This window comes from Pseudopodoces humilis, chromosome 5, assembly GCF_049639895.1.
Source record: "Pseudopodoces humilis isolate 2021_Gansu_Grassland_sample_001 chromosome 5, ASM4963989v1, whole genome shotgun sequence".
Taxonomy (NCBI): domain Eukaryota; kingdom Metazoa; phylum Chordata; class Aves; order Passeriformes; family Paridae; genus Pseudopodoces; species Pseudopodoces humilis.
Genome location: NC_142204.1, coordinates 60,644,721 through 60,664,656, shown reverse-complemented (window position 1 = coordinate 60,664,656; position 19,936 = coordinate 60,644,721). Strand labels below are relative to the sequence as shown.

Here is a 19,936-nt window from a genome sequence, read left to right as displayed (position 1 = left end):
AGCAGGCGCAGCACACGAGCACCACTTGGCATCACACAAACCTCCAGCTCCAACCAGAACAGACACAAAGGAATGTTAAAGAGCCTCTTGCTGCCTGCTCTCCCTGTTCCCTACAACAAACCTTCTGAAGGTGTTTGAAACCCTTCTACAAAATCATGATTTGAAATGTGTCTCATCTCTGCCCTCATTGAGAGTAAGTTGATGTGTCAGTTGGAGGCTGGCATCAACCATTTTTGGATTATTGGCTTCAAATCCTCTAATCAGCTTACCATCCAAATAATTGAGCTGTGTGTTGAGGAAGGCCCTTCGAGGCGTGAGGGAAGACATTCTCCCTCAAGCCCCAGAGCAAAATTAGAGCTGTCATTTCCAGCCCCCCACGTTGCCTGCACCTTCCTGTGTCAGCCAGCCAGAAGCTGCTTCATGTGCCCCAGAGTGTCCTGACCCCCAGCTCCCCACATGTGTGCAGCTCATAGAAATGCTGGGCAGCACCTTTGTTTTTCTAAGAAATACTGATCTACAGTATACATGGAGATTTAAAGCAAGGATTCAGACACGTTTTTCTTCTATTTTAGCAAAATCTATAACCCTTTCCAAACTACCCTTACCGCCACTCTGTGAAACAATAGGAGACACGCTGTGACCCTCGTAGTGGAAGCCTAACTCAGAAGTGATAACATTATTAATGTAAACATTAGTAGGGGACACAGTAACAGATGCAGAGCAAGATTTTCTACTTGTGCAGGCAGCCCATAATGGGCTTTAAAGCAAGGGCGGCATCCTGTGGGGTGATTTCCTCCCATGCTGTCCTTGCTTAAAGGGAACAAATTACTGCTTGCCAATAGGGATGATACAGCTGCCAGCCCCAGCACTCCCTTTGTGGCCATCCCACCTGGTGCAAAGCCCCCTCAGGAGGGTGAAACACCAGTTTGCACCCAAAATCCACACCAACAAAGTTTGCCCACTCCCCCTGAGCTCACAGCTCCCCTGTCTATGCCACCCAGGACACCTGCCCCCTCCAGCTTCCTTTCACAGCCCTCCCTCATTTCCAACAGCTAAAGGAGAAATGCATTGGGAGCTCTGCTTTCCTCTTCTCTCACAAACTAGCATGCCCCGGTTTTTATATCTTCCCTTTATTATCTTCCTTTTATTATCTTCCCTTATTTCCTAGTTCTCTGTAATTATATATTGGGACATCAAATGGTGAAGCAGGGACTGCTTTTGAAGGCTTTTATAATTAGCTTTTCTATTGTGTCCTCTAATGCCTCCTCTGGCTTTAGACTTACTTTTTTCTGTTCACAACCTCCTGAACATATGGCAGTAAATATGCAGCATGCTGTGAGCTTCACCTGGAGTCTACTTACAATATATCTGCAATGTAAATAACAGACTTCATGTCAGTCAATTAATCACACACCAGTGCTTGGCAGAGGGCAGGCAGATTGCAGGAAGGGAAATTGGAAAGTGGCATCTTGATCAGCATTGGACTTCAAGTATTAAATATTACCTAAGTTGGCTTGTTTCTCTGGCATCACTGCTTTTACCTAAAAATATTCTGTTACAATTGCATTAGAATTAATTCAAGGCCAAGTTCTCCACTCACCAGGACCATTTTGGTAACATTTCACCCAATGGAATAATGGTCTCATTTCCACAGAACATGACCCAAATGCAAATATCACGCAGAAATTTAATTTAATTTAATTTAATTTAATTTAATTTAATTTAATTTAATTTAATTTAACTTAAAGTGATCCCATGATGATGCACAAAATTAAAATATTGCCATTTCAGTAAAAGTGTTTCTTTTTGGTAAAACAAATTCAAATTAATTATGTTACAGATGTGTTACATTCTTGTTTTTGCAACAATGAATTTGAGCAAGACAAAATACTTTGTTTACCTGATTCACTTTATTTAACACAAGGGATTCATGAGGATATCATCAATTATAATCGCAAACACATCATTTTATGCTTAAAGAAAGGACTCTATTCCATTAGAGCTCTTCCAGTTTGAAGATCTCAAAGGATTTTCTGCACTACATTAAAATCCTTGTCATTCCCATGGAGGACAAGTGAAAATACAGAAATAAATCATCTAATATTTTAAACACACTTGCATAGTGCACAGCACAAAAGTTAAGATCTCATGGGAATAGCTTTCCTAATAACAATAAAAATCTCATTGAAGGTAATGAAGAAGCCTGCTTATGGCTGAGATCCTCCCACATCCCACTGTACCTGGCCCTGAACTGGTCTCTGCCAGGCTGGTGCCTGAGAAGGGCTTTGCCCCAAGGCTAGCTTCAGGCAAGGGAGCAAACAAGTGTCCTCAGCCACCTTCCACCCAGCTCACACCATTGCACTTCAGCCCTGCAGGTCTTCAAAGGCTTTGTATTACTGCCTTCATCCTGCTTCTTCCAAGAATTTACTCCCACAGGGATCCCTATGCTCTTTCTTTGCAGTTTCCCTTTACAGAAAGCTCCTCTTTATTCAGGAGATAAAGAAAAACTTCAGGGACTAGATCAACCTTTGGCTTACAAGCCACTGACCTCTGATGGTCACCAGAAGAACTGGTCCAGGACAGTTATCTTCTACATATGACTGGGGTTTGAAACCCAAACCCCACTGCTGCTCCTAAAGGAGCACCTTAGGTGCAAGGGTGGGAGCTGAGGCTGCCCGGTGCTGGGGCACCCCTGTTACCTTGGGGACCCCCATCCATGCCCACCCCAGTGGAGAGCAGGCAGCAGTGGGACAGAAAACCCAAAGGCTCTCAGCCCAGGCCAGACCTGTCATCCCCTTCCAGTGCCAGCGCTGCAGGTGCTGGGCAGGGGGATGTGCTGCCAGCAGCCAGAGGGGCTCAGGGGGGCTGGCACTGCTCCACATGGGGTCCTGAGCAACAAACGGGGGGAAAAGCCACAGACTTAGAGGTCAACACACCTAGCAGTCCATAACTCCGTGATTTTGCCTCCAGAGTGCAAGCATTTAACTTTACCCACACAGCAGCCTGGGTGCCTGCACGTTCCCTGGCAGCCCTGGTACAGCTACAGGCTGTGCCCAGTCCCAGGGAAACGGGGCTGTGGTTAACAGCAGCTCCAGCTCTGCCTCCAGACAGCAGCCCAGGCTAACTGCAGCCCCCACTGGATTCAATTAAGCAGCTTTTTTCTCTGGACAGGACTTGACCACGGAGCAAAGCTTGAGTCAGAAACAAAGACAAGCCCTCAGGCAGAACATCTGACGATATTTTAAAGTTAATTTATAATCGCAGTGCTTTTGCTCTTAAAAGATAAAGTAAGTAAGATTTGATGTTGTGATTAAGGTGCAGAATATCTAATTTGAGAGATGCATAAAAGGAAATCAAGGAGTGCTATCTATCAGGAGATAACTGCAAGTCTTCCTCCATCATCACTATAAATCTTCCACTTAGAAGAACGACTACATTATAAAGAACAAGAACTTAAAAAAAATAGAAATTAAAAAGTAGACATGTTAAACACTACCTAACAAGCTTCATGACATGAGCACAAAAGTCTTAAATTCAATGTCATAAATTCAATACCGTCAGAAGATTCAAATACAATGTCCTTAGAGACAGTGCCATGTAAGTCAAGCACAATATTAAAAGACACTGAAATCTTTAATATGTGTTAAATATTTTAAATTCATAGATCTGATTCAGAGAAATATCACAGAGGAATCATCAATCCTTTTTCCATTCTGACATATGTTTTTTATAGATTTGCCACAGTTTCTGCAATTAAAAGACATCCCAAACATTTAAAGAAAACAGATGAGACAGAAAACTGACCTTGTGGACATGATCACTTGCCATCATTATGCCTACTCCCATAAATACCCCCAAACAGGCCAAGATTAATACCTGCATATATTTAAATTACCTCTTTGAAAGAGATTAGGCTTAAGGCATCCCACCTATTCCCAGAGGCAGCATGCAGTAATTATTCCTTACAGGTATTTCCAAAGGGAAAATACCTTTTTCAAAAGTACTGAATGTTGTGACAGTGCCATACATAAAACCCTTTCCTTTTAGTTTCACATTTAGGGCACATAAGCCTTTATTTTCTGTTTAAATGTACTAATCTTCTTAACAGTATAATCAAGCCTTTAATATATAATATTATCAGTTTATATTTAGAAGGAATAACCATCATGTTAGTGGTGATGGACATATCTCTCCATTCATCTGACTGAAATACCCTGGATAAATCCCTTTGCCCAATTCATTTCTGCAGAGACAGCAAGCAGCTTTATTTTATTTAAAAGCATTCAGTTTCAATATATTTATAGTTAATTTGTAAAAATCCTGCTTTAAGTTTGAGAAACGTTTCTTTCTTCTTCCATTTCTCATGGGGAAATGTTCCAGTTTGTAGCTTTTTAAGTAACACAGGATTTTGCAGGCTACAAATTCAACAAAAGGTACTCCTAAAGTGAATAGGTCACAAAAACTTCAACTATCTTTGCATCCTTCCAAAGTTTTGTGTTCTTGGACAGTAAAAATGAGCCTGAGCCCTCAGGTACAAATTTAAGGAAGTTTATATTTAAACATATTCCAGAACCCTTTTTTTGTTTCTTTTTTCTCTTTTTCTTTTTCCTTTTCTTTTTTTCTGTTTTTCAAGTAGAACTGGAAGATTCCCTAGTAATTCCTTATTCCTGCCCAATATACTACCAGCTTTGTACCACATAAAAAGTGCCCACCACCAATACAAAACCTGAGCCAAATCTAAGCCACTGAAGCATGGTCTTTCTGGGAGATATTGCAGGGGAATTATAAAACACCAACAGCTCTAAAGAGTAGAGCTATCTTTTGGCACATGACAGGCATTGCACTAGGCCTGCCATGACACATACATTAAACGTAAGAAAGAGCTGCTATAGACCCAGGTCCCCAAAATACATATTAAGGTCCCTCACATATATTTCCTTGTGGCATCTCTTCTGATTCTGAAGAGCACATTAAATGTTTAGCCACCCAACATGTAACTATTCATCCTAGCAGCAACCTGATTACCTGCAACAGAAAAGCTCAAGGAACAATAAAATAGACAGGCATTAACAAAGAATATGATAGAACATGCTCTTAAGTGTATAATTAAAAGAAATTTATTATTATCCTTTAATTATACCTAAACATTTCCAAATTACTCAAAAATAATGGAGAAAATGCAATGTGTTATTATCATTCATTCCCAATTCATCTTAAAGGTAAATACCTATATAAGAAACTCAGAAGTAAAACCCAAAATCAAAAGGGCCACCAAATTCTGACCTAGCTAATTACAAAGGCATCAATCTCTCTTTGTACCAGAGCACAGTGTTCTTGATGTAAAAAACACAAAGAGAATGATTCCCCTCTAACTCAAACAAATTACAACCACTCTGCATGCTAACCATAACAAACACATGTTAAATTCAGCAGAAGGGATGAGAATGGAAATTCATGCTGAATGTTCCAGCATGCAGCTGGAACCTCTTCCAGATGGTTTGACCAGGCCATGTTCTTCCCACCAATGCATGTGCCCAGCAATGTGGGGAGAAGTCACTACCTGGAAGCTGTGGATGTTAAATCTCTGAGCAATGAGCCCTGCATTCTGAAAAAGGAGTGAAGAAGGGGAAAAATCTGTCAAGCTGAAAATCTGACTGCTCCCTCACATGTGGTCATCTCTTCTGCCTCACCTGCCTGCTCCTGGATGCCACAGTCAGCCTTGCCCCCATGCAGCACTGCCCCAAGAGGGATGGAAACTTCCATCCAGATGTTCTGCATGAGGAGTAAATATGGAAAATTTTCAAGAGCAGAGCAGGGTTAAATCTTGTTCCGCTGTCCAAAGATTTCACCTCATTACTCATATTATGCGATGCATCAAGGAGCTGTGGGCTTTGCTGGCACTGATCCTCTTCCATGGTGATGACAGTCCTCACCTCCCAGAAGTGCTAAAAGCTGGCACACTCCAAGACAGAACACACAATTTGTGTTTGTCAACAATTTAACTGTACTGAAGATTTGAGGTACCATGCTTACCAGCATCTGTATGAGTTCTGCACCTCATCTATAAGGTCTAGAGAAAATACAATTAGAACAAAAATGTTCCCTGTTTCTGACTGTTTGTATGTAGAAAATACTGCGAAAAGTGCAGGCTTTGTAAATCTGGAATGAAAGGTTACTTGTTACAGTACAAGTCACTTACTAATGTTTCTTAGCAGTTAGTGAAATGTAATCGAAAGAAATATTGTAATGTAACTTATTTTACAATGTGCTTTCTCAAATGGAAAATATTGCAATTAGGAGGATTTGCTCTCTACTGTAATCTCACTAATTGGGAAAAAGGCACTTGGGGGGGAGAATTTCGTTGGGGTTTTGGGCAAGGTCCCAGAAGAGTAGTCAATGTGTAATGCACCACTACCACTGCTCAAAGATAGTTTAGAGTTTAAAAACACCATTTGTACTAAGAAAACAGCCAGATGCCACCACGCACTGGCATTCTGTCAGTGATGAGTAGCATAAAGGCTCCCTAACACCTGCTACCACTTGATGAAACAAAACTTACATCTCTTTGAGTGAAAAGATCCACAGAGTAATCCAGGCTGCCTGAGGCTGGGGAGGGACCGGTGCTGCCAGCTCCAGCCAAACCCACACCTTTTCATCTCTGCTGGTTGAGGCAAATTCTGCAAACATCACAGCTCTGCTGAAACTCCTTTATACTTCACAACTGCATTAACTACGTGTTGAAGGAAAAGCAGGGCAATAAAGAACACAGGGATCACTTCCCTGAAGAAAATAAACCTGCATCTCTCAAATGCAATTTCTATGTCTGCTCTCAGCAATTCCTTTCTGTTTGAGGTGGACAGCCCTGCAAATACTATTCCATGAAGAAAAGAGATCATTTTAAAGACATGAAGGTCTCTTTGTCTAGTTCAATGAACCGTAATTCTGTCAATGCACTGCAACAGGTTTTCCGGATCAGAAGCAGAAGTAGCCCTTAACTGTAAGACAGGCAAGTGAGAGATCTCCTCAAAACCTTCATTACCAAACACTGTAACAGGAAAAAGATTTCTGCCAAAAAGAAAACTGAAAAATTACTAGATGCAAAGGAAAGCATGGTCAACACATCAGTAGCCACACAGTAACCACAGGTATCATTATAGAAAACATGAGTTTGTTACCGTGGAAATATTAGCATTGCTACCAACTGCCCTTGGGTGCCCTAAGGAGTGAATTATGATTCTGCAATTTATTTTGGGAACAAACACAAGGAGAATGGTCTGAATCACATCTGTGCAGTGGCCGGAAATTAAATGGTCAACTTGTCAGAAGTAGAACTGTTTGATTTTTGGTTCAGTGACCAAAGTGAAAAGAAAAAGAAAGAAAAAGAGATCAGCTTGGGCCAACATAAAAGAAGTACTGCAGGATCTGGCACAAAAAAATAAATTAAAATATCAGTTCGGTCATTACAAAAATCTTCAATGAACCCAAAAAAATTAGATAAAGACTTTTGTTCAGGCAGAAAGGTCTCATTCCAATTTCTGATTATGCATGTAACTTTTTTTTTTTTAAGTGTCACGATTAAAGTACTTTTTCAAAACAAAAATAAGAACTATGTTTTGAAAATAACAGTAATATATTTCAAGTATTTCACTCCTCCCCATTTTCCATTAAAACTTTTACCAAATTCTATTCAAATACATTATCAGTTTTTGTCTTTGACAAAATCAGATTGCAAATTAATTCACTACAAACATGGAAATTCCAACTAAATAAATTCAGAGAATCATAGAATAGTTTTGCTTGGAAGGGACCTTACTCATCACCAGGTTCCAATCCCCCTGCTGTGGACAGGGACACCTTCCACTAGGTGAGATTGCTCAAAACCCCATCCAGCATGGCCTTGAATGCTTCTAGGGATGGAACATCCACAACTTCCTTGGTCAACATGTTCCAGTGTTTCACCACCCTCACAGCAAAGAATTACTTCTTAATATCTAATATAAACCTCCTCTCTTTCAGTTTGAAGCCATTCCACCTTGTCCTGTCACTACATGCCCTTGTAAAAATCCCTCTCCAGCTCCCTTGTTGGCCATCTTTGGCTACTGAAAAGCTGCTCTAAGGTCTCCTCAGAGCCTTCTCTTCCCTGGGCTGAACACCCCCAATTTTCTCTGCCTATAGAGAGGTTCTCCAACCCCCTGATCATCTTCATGGACCTTCTCTGGACTCACTGCAACAGGTTCAAGTCCTTCTTATGTTGTGAGCCCCAGATCTGGATACAGAACTCCAGGTGGGGTCTTGTGCAAGTGGAGCAGAGGGGCAGAATCCCCTCCCTCACCCTGCTGACCACGCTGCTTTGGTGCAGCCCAGGACATGTTTGACTTTCTGGGCTGTGAACACACATGGCCAGCTCACATCCAGCCTCTCATCCAGCAGCACCCCCAAGTCCTTCTCCTCAGGGCTGCTCCCAGTCTATTCTCCACCCATCCCATGTTTGTGCTTGAGATGCCTCATGCGAGAATACTATCAACTTGAAAACTATCTGGGTATCAACCATCAGCAAATGAACTATAATACTTGGAAAGCATAAAAATATTTGCCAGAGGTTTTGGATCTTTGTCCTAACCTGAATGGCATTCTGAAGACTACACTTGGTTTGGGCCAGAGTTAGAAGAATTGCTGTACAAAAGTGTTTAACATTGAACTTTAGCCAGGGATTCTTTTTTCCAAATATACTAGGAATTATTTTTTTAAGTACTTTTAAATAGTGGTTCTGTGATTTTGACACCTGGCATACCTGCAAACTGCTGCACTGCAAGGCTGGGCAACAGTATATTAAACCAGGATCTCTGCCTTGGCCAGTTTGGCTGTTTTGTTTCTCTCTGCAATTCTTGCTATAATAATAATTTCATCCAATGTCCAGATGAATGTGTCTAATTCTGGAAGGAGTGTTGTTTTTTCTAGCAGTGCATTTCCCCTGTGAGAGAGGAACACTGGAAGGGTATTGTGGGCTGGAATCCACAACCTGTTTAGCCAGAAAGATAAACATTATCTATATTTCATGTCCTTTCCTAGGCATTGTATTGTCCTGGCGAGCAGTGGGAACAGTGGAAGGCAAATGGCAGAGACCTTGCCAAGCCCTGTGATGTGATGAATGACTTCTCACATCCCAGGGCCTGACATGAAGAGAGGCCACAGAGGGTCACACCACTGTTTTCAGATGCTAAAAAGGTGATCACCCACCCATTGCTTTCATTTCTAGCACAGGAAGAGCTCCCCCATGCAGGCTCCACAGGGAAAGACACAGCTCTTCCATGAAGTATTTCTCTGCAAGAACACAGGCCTCCTGGAAAGCTGATTTTCTGCAGCTTTGCTATCTCATTTATGAATATTCTACCAGTTTTGTTGAATGATATGACCACAAACTACGTCTCAGCAACAGAGAGAAACATATTATCAGACTTCTTCAAGTCTTCTGGGCAGCAAGTCTTGTGTGCTTTCTCTTTTCCCATTTCCTTCCCTCTGCTATCATGGACACACAGACAATCAATTTTCACTATTCCTCCACACATTCCCAAGGAGCAACTTACATATGCGACTTGTGGACAACCAATATGAAAATCCCTTCAAATCCAAGATGGGGCAGGAGCTGCCTGTAGATGGGATGCAGCAGGAAGAGGAGGGGAAAACAGCATTTGCTTCTGGATGCATGCTTGTGCACGAAAGGGAGCTTGCCTGATGGATTTCCCTGTACAGAGTTTTTCTTTGCCAACTTTTGATTATCTAACTGCACTCTTGAAAATTACACTGGAGAGATGGAAAGAGGGAAACAGTGAGGTCCCTTATTCTGTGTGCTTTTCACCAGCTGGACCGCTCAGTGTACAGCCACATCGCAGCTCTGGAAGGGGACATGGGATAGGTGCCAGCATCCAGCCATCCATGGCAGCAAGGAATGGTGAACTGGACAGTCGGAAACACAGACACAGCTGGAGCTAGGGCTGGCAGGCAGACCCTTTTCTTGTCTCAGCTCTCTTGGGTCATACCTGTTTATTTACAAAACTACCCTTCAAGCAGACATGGGGAATAATGAACAACAGTCTAATCTGAGGCAATCAGAATTTTACTTAGCATAGTGCAGGAGCTCTTGGCATTTCATCTCAGTCTGGTTTATAGTTCAGTTCCCTCAGGCCAATGAGTATGACCCTGTCTCTTGTGGGAAACAGCAGTCACAAACCTGTGTGAGTAGAAGCCACTCTGGGAAACACACAGGAACCTTCAGCCCTCTCTCTGATGATTAATCTGCTCACCCTGCTGCAGAGGACCAAGGGCACTCCAGTTCCCTCTCTGCTGTATCTTCCAAAAGCAAAGACAGAAACCAGCAACCACCCTGCATGGCTGCACACCCCAAGGCTTCTGTTCCAGGAGAGACACAGCAACAGTTTTACACATGGCTTGACAAATACATCCAACAACCAGTGAACCCCAACACCCAGAAGGCTGAGCTTATTAATAATGCTTCTCATCTAGCAAAACAAAATAAAATTTACTTGGGGCATCTCAGTCAAATACTCAGAGAGGGTCTGTGGGCAGCACTAGTCCCACTCAGGGCTGGATACACACTGGCATGTTTGTCACCCCAGAACACAGGAAACTGGAACAGAACTTGGGCATGCACTGAAGCACTTGCACAGTACAGAGAGAAACCTGCAGCACACAAAATTTTAGGAAGGTCAATGTAGGAGTTTGAAAGAAAGTGGGGAGGGGCAGGATGTAAGACAGGGTAGTGTAAGGTAAAGCTTGTACCTGAAGGGAGATGGATTCCTTGTCTACTGTCACTCAGGGCTCTTGCAGGTTGAACTTCAATAGGCACAGTCTGGAAAAGTGCCATTGATTTCCCTTCCCAAGGAGATGCTTGTGAAACTCTCACAACCATTGTTAATATCAAAGTGCTACAGAGGAGCAGGGAACAGATACTTCTGTTTTGTTCCCGGGATGGAAAAATACTGCAAGAGGGATGTTATAACAACTGTAACAAACAGTCTTCACTTTGGTATAAAAGCCTTTGGGAAAGTGCCTGAACTCCCTCCCTGCTCCCCAACAACTTTCACAAGTCACTCGTGTCCAGTCCCCCAGGACACATCCTGCTTTCTAGACTGAGATGTTCACATAAAAGACATTGTTTAAAATAGGTCGTGTGGAAACACTAAAAGGTAGCAGTCAGTGATGTCCTGATTCCCTGGGAAGACCAAGGGTCCCCCTCAGGTGGACAGAGAGGAGCCTTGGGGAGATCTCTACCTGCAAAAGCCACATCACCAAGCAGCATCCCTGAACAGAAAGCCACGCTGACAGCAGCAGGACAAGGATGAATAGCCAGCACTGCGGGGAGTCCGGAGTGACGCAGGTGATGCTGAGGTTGGCGAGACAAACAACAAGCCCACAGGTGCCTCAGCCTGAAGCTAAGCTGAACCCAGCTGCCCAGGAAACACTGATGTCACAGAGACAGCAGCCACTCCAAATGGTTGCAGGAGACAAAGTGGCTCTGTGCCTGGCCCTTGGTGCCCTCTCCAGCCCCAGCCAGGACCTCTCAAGTGCAGGAAGACAGAGTAATGTCTGGTCCTGGAGAGTAGAATAAACAGGTACAAGCTCTAATGTCCCCACAAACCCCAGTACTCCCGCTCCATGTGGGATATATACACCTCCAATATGGTCTTATTTAAGGCAAATGTTTAGTGAGAAATACATTAAAACAAAACAAAGTCTTCAAAAAACCCCACTTCCTTGACCCTTCTCTTCCTTTTAGGAAAAGAGTAAAATATGTAACTGTGGGATGTATCTGAGCACTGAAGGGACCAGGAGAAGGTCCTGTGGGTGTGGACCTGACAGATCTCTGTCTCCGTGATGCTGTCCATGGGCAGAGCCCAGCAGGAATTGTGTGACACATGCTATGGCTTTCCAGTCACTTTCCAGGACTGACCTAAGGGAAGGAGGAATGGAGGAAGACTGCCTGCTCAACAAAAAGGCATCATCTTGACAACCTAGGAAGGTCTTTCACCATGCAACCTGTTAGTGTGCTTTGACAGATATCAAAGATTGCACTTACAGGGTTTGTCCTATGTTTATTCCAGAGGTGAGTCCCAGTTGGTGGGGGAAAAAAAGGTGGGAATTACACAAACATTCCAGACACACATTGCACTCTGTGTACCTTTCATGCCCAATGAAAAGGCAGGAAATGTTAAGACAAAGAAAGGAAGCATGTTAGAAAGACTGAACCTTTCATCAGAGACTATTGAAATTCTCATAACAAGGGCTGGTATGAAAGGTTGCTTATTCTCAGAGGTAAGACAGTGCCATTTCCTTCCCTCTCCATGCAGCAAACACTCATGACAAATCTAACCACAGCTGTAGGGCAGGAGACACACAATGCAAATAAAGGTTGCATCTGAATCCATCCCAGCTGCATCACCACAGCTATTATCAAATTGAAAATCATACTTCAACCAGTCAATATGCAAATACTGTAATATTGTACCATCATTAAAAGCTACAGTTTCAAAAGAAGTGGTCTCCAAAAATCCAAATCAAGGCAATAATAAGGAAAATGAGAAATTATGCCAATCTGAGAGCCTTGTCCTGTTCTACCTAATGAACTAACAGAGGTCTGGTGGAATCATCAGTGCAGGAAATGGAGAAGTGTCCTACACACCACTGTGCCTAAGTAACCAACTAATAAATCATTTACTGGTAACCTTTGGTCTTGAAGGTTTGTTTCTTGTTATACATATATGTGTGTATATATATGTATATGTATATGTATATGTATATGTATATGTACACCTATTAATATATACACCTATTTATATATATACCTGTTTATATATACACACCTGTTTATATATATATATATACAATTACAAATATTAATTATTTATAAGAAAAATACGTGTTAGATACTTCTACTTACAAGCAGTTTACATGGACAGATTTTGGCAATAAATTCCTCACGTAAATTATGCATATTAGAAAATACCTCTGGACACAGAAATCAGAAAATATGTGCAACACTCTCACTGAAACAGTATTTTTGCACCCTTTAACCATTTACAGGTTTCCTGTATTTCCTGAGCCCAGTGCTGGGTGACATGCCATAAGAAAGGTTCGTGCACACATGCCAGCCCCCAGGCAGCCCCAGGCCTCGGACAGTGAACTCTCTGAGGCAGAGATCATTTTTTCATGTACACAGCCCAGCCCAGCCCAGCCAGCCCTACACGGACCCACAGTACCAACAATGCCGTGTCTGTCCCACAGTCAGATGTCACCTCACAAATGTGGGTCACGCCAGCACGCCATGCTGGCTTTGATTTCTGTTATTTGGGGCAATCAAGTCTCCTTTGCAGGGGGGAGCAGCCCCCTGATGAGGGGAGAAAGGATTTAACCAGAGATTACGTCTCTTCTGCAAATTTGCAAGAAAGGCTCATTTAGGCCTTTGTGGACCTTCTACCTCCTTTCATCAATCCTGTGCCTGACTACATCTTTGGCCGGGCCATCTGCTGGTGCTTACGATGCCCACAAATTAGTGATGACAGCCAAAACCGTTGAAATTTAACATCTTCCCTAGCGAAACACAGTCTGTAAGAGGCTGTCAGTTGTGACCTTGCCTACCTTTTTCTTTCAGGCTTGGCACCCTTCATCAGTTTCTGGTCACGGGATCCTAAAAGCACAACTCTTAAAATTTGCAAACACATGCCACATGAACTTTGGGGCCATACAAGGGCTTCAGAAATGCAGAACATGCATTGGTCAACATCAAGACCTAGAAACTCATATAGCCTCAATAACATACTTTGTAAGGCTCAGATCTGAGAAATTCAAACCGGCCACAGCACTCATAAATCAGCCTTCCTTTTGCAAAGCTTACTTCACACAAGAAAATCCTAAATACAGCAGTCAGGGTGTGTTCTGGAGGCTCTGGTGGATGAAGACATTTTTAGTAAATGCTGATCCAAGATTAAATTTTTATGTGCTATGAAACCCTTATGCAGCTGCAAGATATTGCTAGGGACCTCAGAAGAAAGGAGAGACTTGAAGATCAAGGGTCTTCCCCCTTCCTAATAACTCACTCACCATTGCTACCTATTGACAGATTCAGTTTTTTAATGTAAGGGTCCCTAAAGAGAAGAGTTCTAAAATAATCCCTGGATTTAACTGGACTTCCATGAGCAAAAAGTTTTCCACACTTCTTTAATTTTAAACAGAAAATGATGGAAATCTCCATTCTTCCAGGGATCAGAGGAGGGTGTAGGTGGGTAAGACCAAACGTTTTGAGGGAATTGGCTGCAAAAGACTCAAGAAGCTGATGTGGTTCTTGGGCTGATGCTGGAAAAGAGAGATGCAAACCTTCTCTTCTGTTACAACTGCACTAACATCACTTCCTGTGCATTATTTACTTCTACTGACTCACTAAAAGCTTCCTACACTTCAGCATAACTGGTACAGAAAGTATCCATGCCTGGGTTTCTGCCACTCAGTTACAACCCTGATTATACCTCAAGCAGCATCACTACTTAAATTCCAGTTTGTTTTTTTCTTCCCTTCCTTTGCATCAAACTCAAACTTGTTTTTATTTAATAATGATCTGAATTTACAACAATGAATACTGAATTTTAATAATTGTTTGAATTTACAACAATTTTAATTTACAAAAATGCCCATCAGAAATGTAAATAATCCTAATGAAAAGGGGTACTAAGTCACAATCTGTATTTCTAAAATACAGTGGCTCTTAACAAAGGTGGAATTGGGCAGACTTTAAACAACTTTTTATCAGTGCTGAAAGAGTGCACCAATACCACTTAAAATAGTTAAAAACTATTTTTTTACAACCTACCACAGCAACAGTTCTAGACAATATACAGCATATCTAAGAATAGTAGCAGTCATAGATGGAAACTGATAACTGAAGGTTAATCCGTTCTCGAAAAAAAAAAGGAACAATGGAGAGTGAAATAGAAACTCAAGTCTCATTAAAGAAAACTATTTTAAGGGCAGAATGATGAGTTTTAGCATCAATCATGGGAAAACAGTTCAAAGTTGTTCTTAAAAGATCTAAATTTGAAACCTTGGGAAAAAGGAACTGTTTGCAGTGACAGCAAAAAAAAATCTTAAGGGATAAAACAAATACAGTGTAAAGATAATCCATTTATATTTTTTAAACACTATAAATCTGACTGTTCATTTTGAGCTTTCTGTGATTAAGGTCAGTAAAGACTCAATGTTCAGTCAAGTTTATCCTTATTTCTTTATGCAGTTCCAATGTACTTATCTGTAAATCATGGTACATGCTCTCAGCGCTGAAGGTGCATTGACATGGATTTAAAAAATCAACTGCAGATTGCAAATAAACCCAAATGGAATTGTATAAAAATTTTCAATTTGTAGTGGTTAGAGCTTGATGATTTTTTAAATTTTTTTTAAAGAAATTATATTCTACTCTGCATATTACAGAAGAAAACCCAGGAGAAAACCAAAAGAGGATAGGGATGACCCTATCTTCCAGGAAAGCTGCAAGCTAGCCAGGCTCGCTCTGATGCTGCTCCCAGAACACACAGCCACCCCTTGGCTGAGAGGAAGCTGAGCAGGTGCCTACATTAAACCAGTGAACACTTTGTCAGTCTGCATTTGAGCAAGCCCGTAAGTGCTTTGCCAGCTCAAGGACTTAATTACATTTGAAATAAGCTAATTCAAGGAATAAAAGTCTGCCAAAGGTAATAAAATTGTTTGTTGATGTATCAAGTCAGTCCTCTTAATATAAAAGAGCGTATTTATATGCAGCCTGGGTCTGGTCCTATTCAAGCAGTGATTAAATATTTACTGTTTGCCAGAATAGGGCCAAATCTGGACTAATTTTAAATATTAGGGGAGAAGCGCTAAATACTAATGTATCTAATTTAACTATGCAAAGTAGGGAATATTATTGCCTTTGTTTTACTTAGGAAATTCAGAGGCACAGGGAAATAAAATGCCAGACTCAGGGTGCCAGAGAAGCCACTTGCAGAAGCTCTTGTGCTTCCCAGGCAAGTGTCCTCTGCAACCCACGCTGTTCCTCTCCTGCCGTGCTGGGCAGCACAAGGGACAGTTGGGCAAAGGGCCGAGAGCCCCTGTCACAGCTCCACTGGCTGCACGGTGGTTTGACTCCCTCTCTGAGTGCCCAAGGAAATGTCTAAACAAATTAGCAGAAAAGTCAGTGGCTGATTTTTTTTAATCAGAATTTTTTCTCTTTCACCCTTTGGCATATGGTTTCATCCAATTCCCTCCTCTTTGAGCTCAATGTTTGTGGATGCTACCTGTTCCCGTAGAATGAAGGGGCAGTAAAACAGGGCCTTACTGGAACTTGCAAAGATTCAGAACATTTTCATATACACTCTGAGCCGGTGAATTTTCATTGTACATATGTAAATCTCCCCTCATCCTGTGCTTCTGTGCAGCATATCAAAAATCCTGCTCTGTGTCCCCACAAGACCACCTTTAAAGTTTTATTTTTAAATGATAAATTCTCAACCAGTACAGACTGGCATTTTCCAGCATCATTAAACTATATTATATAAAATTTCACATTGCTTGAAATTGTTTCTTCAGATTGTATACTCTGGTTTGTTGTTTTGTTTTGTTGGTTTTTTTCTTGTGCTATATAACATTGATAATTGTTCTGTGTTAAAATACTCACATATTTCAAAATATCTAACTGATTAAGCAAGCTTAGCTCAAGAATATGCCTGCTGCACTGTGCATAGCAAATACAGTGCTTCTTGACATGGTTTGTAATGGGCAGGTTTTTAATCAATTCACGAATTTGAAAAGAAATCACCATTGCAAGTTTGATATAAATTAAGAGTCTGGCTCACACCGAGGTGTACCTACACCTTGCACTGTGTAAACAAGTTAGTTTTCAAGTTTTGCTTGTGGACTTCCTTCTGTGTTCATGTTTTGAACGCGTCCGATTTGTTTTCACTTGCTTAACACGGTGGCTTTAGGAGATCCCCCGAAGTGCTTGGGCTGCAGCCCCGCGCAGAGCTGGGTCTCTGGCAGCGATGCTCCCGCAGCGCCGGCTCCAGACGGGAGCGCGCAACCGAGGGATGGGCGGATTTTGGCCGGGGTCAGCAGAGGCTCCGGGGAGCTGCCGCAGGAGCTGCTCCCCGAGCGGGATGGGAGGGGGAGCGGGGCAGCAGGAGCTCCGCAAAACCTGAGAGCGGACAGGGAGAAAACCCACGAGGCGCAGAGGTAGATTCAAAGACGCCGCATTTTGCTGGGTCAGACGCAAAACAGCGACGGAAAACCCACCCTTGGCCACCTGAAAGGTCTGGCGCGCAGCTGGGGCGCTGCTCCGCAAGCTGGTGTTTCAAAATTCAAAAGCCCTTTTAAAAGGACGAGCGTCAGAACAGCATCCCCGGAGAAACAGCATCGGTCCCTGCTCCTCACCATGCAGGACAGCCGGACAGCCCTGCCCGATGCAGGACAGCCGGACACCCCTGCCCGCCGCGCTCCCGCTGCCCTGCCCGCCACAATCCTCTATCCCTAGACAAGCAACGACGCTGAAATGCGGGCTGAAGGCTTGGGGAGAAAGGGAAGCAGCGAGGATAGAGGTGATTCTGTCATTTACGTGGTTGAAATATAATTTCAAAAATTCAGCATTTAAAATAGTGCAAACTGGAAGTCCCATCTTCTTTTTTTGCTCCGCACCTCTGTGGTTCAGCAGGTTGAATGCAATTTACATGACCTGAGTGTGTATTATGGGCTGTAAAATCTAAGGTTCTAAGGAAAAAAAAATTCTGGTGAAGTCATATAACTTACATATGTGGGTTTTTAGAAAGGTCACTAGTATTTTAAAATCAAAAGTTTCCAATGAATTTAGTAAAACTATACTGTTAAAGCTTACACATGGAGAAAAACTTCAGGATGCCTTATATTGTGTGAAAATGAATATTTGATGTGTTTGGGGTTTATGTATTTACAGTAAAAATTTCAATTAGAATTTTCACGTAACTATTCAATAATTTACCTGAAACTTTAATTTTGAGCTGGAACATATCAAAGTCAGAAGTTTAATTCCATCTTTAGCCAGGGACTATCATACAGTATCTGCTTTTGAGCAACGTGTTCTAAACAAATATTTCTTGTAATTTTCTCTGATTTACAATTGCCTACTGCAGAATTTGCTGTTGTTATTCTGTAGCACTGCAAACTCCAAACAGACACAAAGAGAGAAGAAGGATTAGCGAATATAGCCTTAAGCAGTCTCCCACCGTTAAGAATTAAAAAATGTTTCACACGTGGAAGTTTCCTATCCAGAGAAATGGTGATGAGGCTGCTGCACCGCACAGTGCTGGTGTCCAGGGGCACTCTGCAGCCGAAAGCAGCTTCCCACAGTAGTGTACCTGCCCCACTCAGCCCTGGGCTCTGCCCCTCACCCACTGCAGCTCCAAGCAGAGACACTACTTTGTGAAAAACTTTGCCTATTATTTCTTGTTCGTTCTCCTCCGCCCGGGCGCTTATAAAAAACAGGGTTTTTTTATTAATTCTAGGCACGACCTTCCATCTCCAAAGCCACCTGTGAGTGCCTGACCCCCGCCTGTCGTCCGTGGCCCCTGCAAGGGAGCAACAGGCTGGCCGGGTCCGCGCTGGGCACATCGCGGTGACACGCGGCGGTGACACACGGCGGTGACACACGGCGGTGACCCGATGGCAGCCGCCAGCTACGGCACCGTGCAGCCCCCCAGGAGAGCCTGAGAGCTCGGTGCTCCGAAAGCCGATGGAGTGGGAAAGGGACAGACCGCCAGCAACTCGTGATGCTCCGGATCCGGCCCAGGGCCGGCTGAGCAGCGGGGACTCGGAACTCGCTCGGCTCCGGACAGCGCCCGGCGGGAGCCGCTCCGAGGCGAAGCGGCGCTGGGGCAGGAGCGCGGGCGGCGGTCGCGGGGCCCGGGGCAGGCAGGACGGTCCCGCACGGACGGGGCGCCTCGCCGCGCCGCCGCCGGGGCTGCCCTGGGGCACGGCACCCGGCACCGTCCGGGGCTCATGCTTTCCTGCTTTCCCCCCGCCACTTTCCTCCCCGCGGGACGCTCCGGGGCCGCCCGGGGACCAGCAGCGCCGAGCGCCACCACCTACCGTGGTACTCCTGGCCAGGCACGTAGGCGGCGGGGTTGCCCGCGATGTGGAGGGCGATGAGCACCTCGCCCTGCTCCCCGTCGCCCTCCAGCTCGCCGTGGTGGGTGCAGAGGAAGAAGAAGGGTGAGAAGCGGGCACGGGGGGCAGCCGCCCGGCCCGCCGCCAGCAGGGCACCCAGGGCGGCCAGCAGGCAGGGCCAGCCCCCGGGGACGCCCCGCCGCCGCTCCATGCTGCTGCCGCCGGCGCCGCTGGGGCATCCAGGGCACGGCGGGGCCGGGGCGCAGCTCCGCTCCGCGGGACGGGGCGGGCCGGGCCGGGGCGGGCGCTGCCCCCCGCCGCGGCCGCGGGAGCTCGTGGGGAGGCGGGCGAGGAGCGGAGCGGAGCTCAGCGAGGGCAGGGGCGGCACCTCCGCGCCCGGCGAAGGCTGAGCCGTCCCCGCCTGCCGCTGCCGGGGTGCGGGGCACGGAGCTGGGAGTGCGAGGGCTGGGAATAATTTATTTCCCCCGGTGCCGGGGTGGGAGGGAGGGGAAGGTCCCTCCCCTCCTCCTCCTCCTCCTCCTCCGCCGCCGCCCGCTCCTCCTGCTCCTCGCTCTGCACGCCGGTGTGCGGTGCTGCCGCCGCGGACACGGGGGCTGCGAGCTGGGCTCTGCTGCCCGCCCTTTGTCTGCCGCGGGGTCCCTGTCCCTGCCCTGTCCCCGCCCTTGCTTCCACTAACCAGCTCCTGCCCCTAGCTCTGCTCCTGGGTGCCAGCCCCTGCCCTTGTTCCTGTCTCTGCCCCTGCTCC

General features: G+C 44.5%; 1 protein-coding gene across 1 annotated transcript in view; it reads right to left on the bottom strand.

Moving 5' to 3' along the window:
* Positions 1 to 19,381, bottom strand: part of RELN (reelin) — a 271,094-nt gene extending 251,713 nt beyond the window's left edge. The window contains exon 1 of the mRNA XM_014255169.2: positions 19,153 to 19,381. Coding sequence (XP_014110644.2) covers positions 19,153 to 19,381 — 229 coding nt within the window. The remainder of the gene's footprint in view (positions 1 to 19,152) is intronic.
* Between the last annotated feature and the right edge of the window lie 555 nt (positions 19,382 to 19,936).